General features: G+C 46.3%; 1 protein-coding gene across 1 annotated transcript; it reads right to left on the bottom strand.

Moving 5' to 3' along the window:
• Positions 1 to 481: 481 nt before the first annotated feature.
• Positions 482 to 4,223, bottom strand: LOC119357330. The gene is made up of 3 exons (XM_037624325.1): positions 2,920 to 4,223; positions 1,369 to 1,598; positions 482 to 1,263 (listed from the first exon to the last, which is right to left on the bottom strand). The coding sequence occupies exons 1-3, from the start codon at positions 4,133 to 4,135 to the stop codon at positions 583 to 585; spliced, it is 2,127 nt and encodes a 708-aa protein (XP_037480222.1). The 5' UTR covers positions 4,136 to 4,223; the 3' UTR covers positions 482 to 582.
• Positions 4,224 to 5,268: the final 1,045 nt, after the last annotated feature.

The raw sequence follows: 5,268 nt of genomic DNA, 5'->3' as shown, positions 1-5,268 counted from the left end.
TGATTTCGAAAGAGGGATTCGCTCGGGAGAGATGGGCCAGTTTGGCCAGCCCATGAGAAAGGAGGGGAGGAGAAAAAATAGATGGGCTAAGCCCATGCGACTTAGACAGGAAAAAAAACAGTGACTCAACCCAGGGAAGAGAAGGCAAGATGTTGAACAAATGGAATTTCGCCTAGAGTTTGAAACAGGAAAAACAGATTGATTTTCCTCTTGGGAAAATTTAGAGAAGGAAAGAAGCTCAAACAAATATCAAACGGATTCACAAAAACCAAAGTAAATTCAAAGGTGCATATTTAAATATGCCAAAGAAGAGAAATAAAGCCCGACTAAAAGAAAAGAAGTAAACTCAAATTTTAATTTAGGTTCACATTAGTTCAATTTAAATCCATTAAATTATAAAATTCTGATTTAAGCTTGGTTAACAACTAAAACAAATAAAATTTTCTCGCCCTGATTTTTGGAAAAAAAATTCTTAACCATTCCAAGAATCGGGATGTTACAGATAGTTATATGATCCGATGATAGACACAAGTCAGTTTGACACCTTACATTACTATATGGCAGGGCAATCGGTGATACACCTTACATAGGACAATCAACGAGTGAGAGATACACCTTTTCCTTCACAAGCAACGACCAAGCAACTGTAACCTCCACGGTGGCGCCACCATCACCAACTGGACAAGTAAGCGTCTTTGTTTGACACTTCTGAACAGGAAAGTGAATACTATCCTTCCGAGCAATATGGCGGCCAGACTTGCCATAAGATTCAATGCTCACTCTCAGTGTCCCATATGATTCTATGGAAATCACTTTCCTTGACAAATGAAGGTACCCATCTGATCCTCTACTCATTCCTTCACCACGGTGATCAAACAGCACAACTTGCCTACAAGTGGTGTCATTGGAACATATCGGAGCAGCAGAAGACCACGAGCAAACAACTCGGCATCCATACTTAAAAGGCCAAGGCCCTTCCGTAACACGTACACCCATGATGGTAGCTTGGAGTGATCTATCAAGCTGGTCAAGGGTTACCTCAGTTGTACAGCTCTGGTTGGAGAGCAAAAAGGTCCGTCCATCACCACCATCAGTGACGCTGGCCAAGGAAGAAAAAAAAGCATCTGCACTGTCGTAACGCTCTCTACAGCTGATCAATGTTTGGGACTGCGCTCCATCGGTTACTTGAAGTTCAACTTCAAAGTCAATATGTCCCGAAACAACAATGGCACGAGACGGACCAGTCAAGCATAAGTAAGGATCCTGCAAGGCATTATACCATCATTGTAAACACCTAATCGTAATGCACTACAAAGTCAGGAGGAACAAACAAATGAAAATGAGCAAAAAACTGAATAGAGTACATACTTGTTCATTGAGTTCTTGGTAGTTAAACTCTGACCGAGAGAATAAAATGTTTCGGTTGTGATCCACAGTGTCTCGAGCAGCAATCACACCGTACACCCTGAGTGGCCAGTTCAAGCCTCTTAAATCCTTTATCTTGACTGAATAGATCTGCAGAGTAGTACCGGCGACAGCAGCAGGGGAATGGATGCCACCAGGTGTGTAGTGTGTAAATTGCATAGGGCTCAGTATGGCTGCAGCACAAAAAACAAGCGTCAAATGTCAGAACTCTAATATGAATAAGCAAATAAAGTAAGCTTGGTCATTGCTGAAACTACTGCCCAGAATTCTAATATGTACAGACCCCTACATTGCTGAAACTACTGCCCAGATTTACTACTAAACACGGTTGACACGGTCACAAACCATATGCCACCTCTTCTTCATCCCCTTCAAACACCCACGCATCATCACCCCGGCGCCCCTCACTTGCTGCCCAACCGTTGTCTACTTTGTGTGTTGCACTATGTGCAAAGAAATCAGTCAAGGTGCAGGCTTGAGTTTACTACCATCTATTAATGTTGCATACAGTAATTCCAATCAATTTGTGATTATAAAATTCTGCTTTATCCATAAAGGGAGAGGGCTGTAAGTTTAAGATTCGAATTACTGAGGTGATTTCCACGGACAACTGGTGGCACAGAAATTCCAAGGATTGCTGGAGAAAAGGTTTAAGCAGAGAGAGACACTTATAAGTGTCCATGCTGTCCTGTTACTACCCCAGTCCCAAGGTATCACAGTGTTACAATTGAATAACTTTTTTTTCAGTCAATTATTGAAAAGTACACAACCCACCTGACAGTTTTATCATGGCAGGCACAAAATATCTGTAAATGCGACAAGACAGCGATCCTAAAGATCGACTGGATTCAGCATTTGCACAATTTGCATTTATCATGGCAGGTGCAAAATATCTGTAGATGCGATAAAACGGCGACCCTAAAGATCCAATGGATTCAACATTTGCGCAATTAAAATGTGAGGACAACAGCGAGAAATAATCACAGGAAAGGAAGCATCTATTTGTGGCAAGCTCTATGTGTCAAGCTGGGCACAAGGCATCTGAGTTATCTAAAGTTGGTGGGCAAACAGTTTATTTTTGTGGCTTCCCCAACAGATAATTCTCTAGATGCTGAATGACCATTTCTTCCAAGTGGACTCTACTGAGACAGTGTCCAGGTGGCACGAATCACCCTCTAATCAACTCGGGCAACCAAGTGCAACAGTTAGAGATTTTCCACCTGAGAGCTCGAACACTGTTACTCCTCCACTTACAGAGGATCCGTACACCGAGATAGCAAAGTGCTTCTAAGGTATAATCATATTATTTGCAAGCAATAACAGGAGGTCATATTCGTAACATGGCTTTTTGGGGGGAATATTTGGTGACAGGGCTGCAGACACAAAGCAATACTACTAAAGGCAAGAAACATAAAGGATGTTGGACTACCAGGAGAATGAACTTGTCAAAGATAACGATGATCCATCGAGTCTATTATAAAGGCAGTTACTTACTTGTATCCATAAATCTACCGCAACGTCCGATCTTGCAGCCCCACACGTCTTCCCAGTATGTCCTTTCCTTGAGATACTCCATTGTGGATTCGTCCTTGTCCTGCTCCTCCTCTTCAACCTTCGCGACCTCATGCTTTTTCTCCTCATCCTCCTCCATAATAACTAACTGGGACAATGTGTTGTGGTAATTATTTGGAAACTGAGAATACTTGGTGAAAAGACTCAACAAGTCGACGGAAAGATCCTCCTCCTCTTGCACCTGCATCGTCTCCGGGTGCTGGTCCGTATCGAATTCCTTGGAGATGAGCATGTTTAATCTGACAGCTGTACTGTGCAGTTCGCTGGCCTTGTACAAGCAGATGGACCCTGGAGAATCGGATTTGTTGAGAAAATCCAACATAGATAGCATCCGATGGCCCACGTCCTCCATGGCTTGGAGCATTGAGCTGAGGTAGTCTGCAAGGTCTTGTTCCCCATCATCCCTAGCTGCAGGGCATGGCTGTCTCCGCCATGTTTTTTGAGAATCCACTTGTTTCCAGAGAGAAAACGTGGGTGTAATGGAGACAAGCAAGTCTTTGCGCTCCCTCTCCGCCGAGATGAGCTCCTTTACCAGGATTTGGTGCTTCCCTGAAAACTCTTTGCAACTCTGCTTCTGCTTCAATAGTTGGCTCTGTTTTTTGCTGAGCTCCTTCATCTCATCCCTCTCCATGGCCGGCTCCTTGCTGGAATCCCTCACCGTCCCCTTGCTGAGTCCCAATTGGGGTTGGGGCTCCATACTTATGAGGGACGCCCACCAATCTGCGCCTCTCTCATCGCCAGACTCGGAATCAGAATCCCTCTCAATCTCCGGCTCCTTGATGGAATCCGTCTCGGTCCCCTTCAGTAACTCGATTTCTATGTTGTTGAGTACCATCTCCAGATCCCTCAGCATCTCCTTCCTCTGCCGCGGATTCTTGTCAAAATGCCGCACCGTCCCCTCCCCCTCCTGAGACAACTCAAACCTGAGTCTCTCATACTCCTTGGTGAGTTTCTTAAGCTCCTTCCTGAGTTTCTCATCCTGGTCCTTGCCGGACTCGCTCTCCATCTTCTTGGCTAGTTCCATCTCCTTCCTCGTCTGCTTCTTTTTGAGTTTGCCCAGATAGCCCCTCAGATCCAACGGCATCTCCTTCTCGTTGCCGGAATCCCCCTCCGTCCCCTTCCCAGACCCGCTTTCCATCTTTCCCCTGAGTTCCGCCTCCTTCTCCTTAACCTCGTGTGGATTTTGTGGGATTGAGAAGGGAAGGGATGGCTAAACCACGCCGCCGCCGCCGCTTGCCTGGTCGAATCTCTATCCTAATGTGTGAAGTTGGTAGAACTAGAAGAACGCCCGTGCATTGCAATGGGACCATATTAAATTTAAGAGTTCAATATTAATATTCTCATACATATCAAGTGACATTGTCAACCTTTTTTACCAAATTCTCAAGTCCCTCTGAGTTTTTTCTTAGGGTTTAGTCGATTTCTTAAACTTTTAAAATAAATTAAATTATAAGAAAAACATTATAATGCCGTCTGTTAGGCCTCGGCCGGCCTGCCGAAACTTTCTTCCTTCCCTAACTCCTCGCACGCACACCAGCACCCCTGCACAAAACACGTGTGCGAGGGCACGTAGTGCCCACCATTGCAATCGATGAAGAGCACGAGGTTACACACGTGGATCGCCACGACCGAGCCGTCGCTGAATTTCACCGTGCCGGCGACGCGGCGGTCAAGCTCGTTGAAGCATGCCTCGTTGCCGGACAAGTGGTTGGAGGTACCCATGTCCAATTACCACTTGGAGTCGTACTCCTCCTCAGTACGTCCGACGTGAACCTCGGCATGTTCCTCAACGAGGTTGACATAGTCATCGGTGATGTCGTGGTCGTCAGTGATTGTGCACACCTACGCCATGAGGAAGGTTGGGTTCTCATCGTCCGTGCCCTCCGCCTGAGCCAGGTGCGCCTCCTCCCTCTTCTTGTCACGGCAATCCCGACCCCAAGTGGCATAGGATGCCACAATATCTGCACTCATCCGCAGCGAGCTACATGTTCTTGCTGCCACCACGCCAAGTATCGCGGCCGCGACCGCGTTCTCTACGGCGCCAGCCTTTTACCTGGCACCCTATTGCTCGAGGCGCCACGACCCTAGGATCGAGCGGCCCTCTCCTCCTCAGTATGCAGGAGGCGCCTGATGGCAGGTTTGGCCTGGTCGAGCTCGTGTCGCTCGTCGGTGGCCTTGAGCGACCCGGTGAGTGATACGTCTCCATCGTATCTACTTTTTCAAACTCTTTTGCCCTTGTTTTGGACTCTAATTTGCAGGATTTGAATGGAA

Source organism: Triticum dicoccoides, chromosome 2A, assembly GCF_002162155.2.
Source record: "Triticum dicoccoides isolate Atlit2015 ecotype Zavitan chromosome 2A, WEW_v2.0, whole genome shotgun sequence".
NCBI classification, from domain to species: domain Eukaryota; kingdom Viridiplantae; phylum Streptophyta; class Magnoliopsida; order Poales; family Poaceae; genus Triticum; species Triticum dicoccoides.
This window is presented reverse-complemented; position numbering and strand designations above follow the sequence as displayed.

Coding starts and splice junctions, on each gene's coding strand:
- LOC119357330 (XM_037624325.1), bottom strand. CDS start 4,135: ATGGAAAGCGGGTCTGGGAAGGGGACGGAGGGGGATTCCGGCAACGAG. Junction 1,599..2,919: donor CGGTAGATTTATGGATACAA/GTAAGTAACTGC, acceptor TTTGTGCTGCAG/CCATACTGAGCCCTATGCAA. Junction 1,264..1,368: donor ACCAAGAACTCAATGAACAA/GTATGTACTCTA, acceptor AATGCCTTGCAG/GATCCTTACTTATGCTTGAC.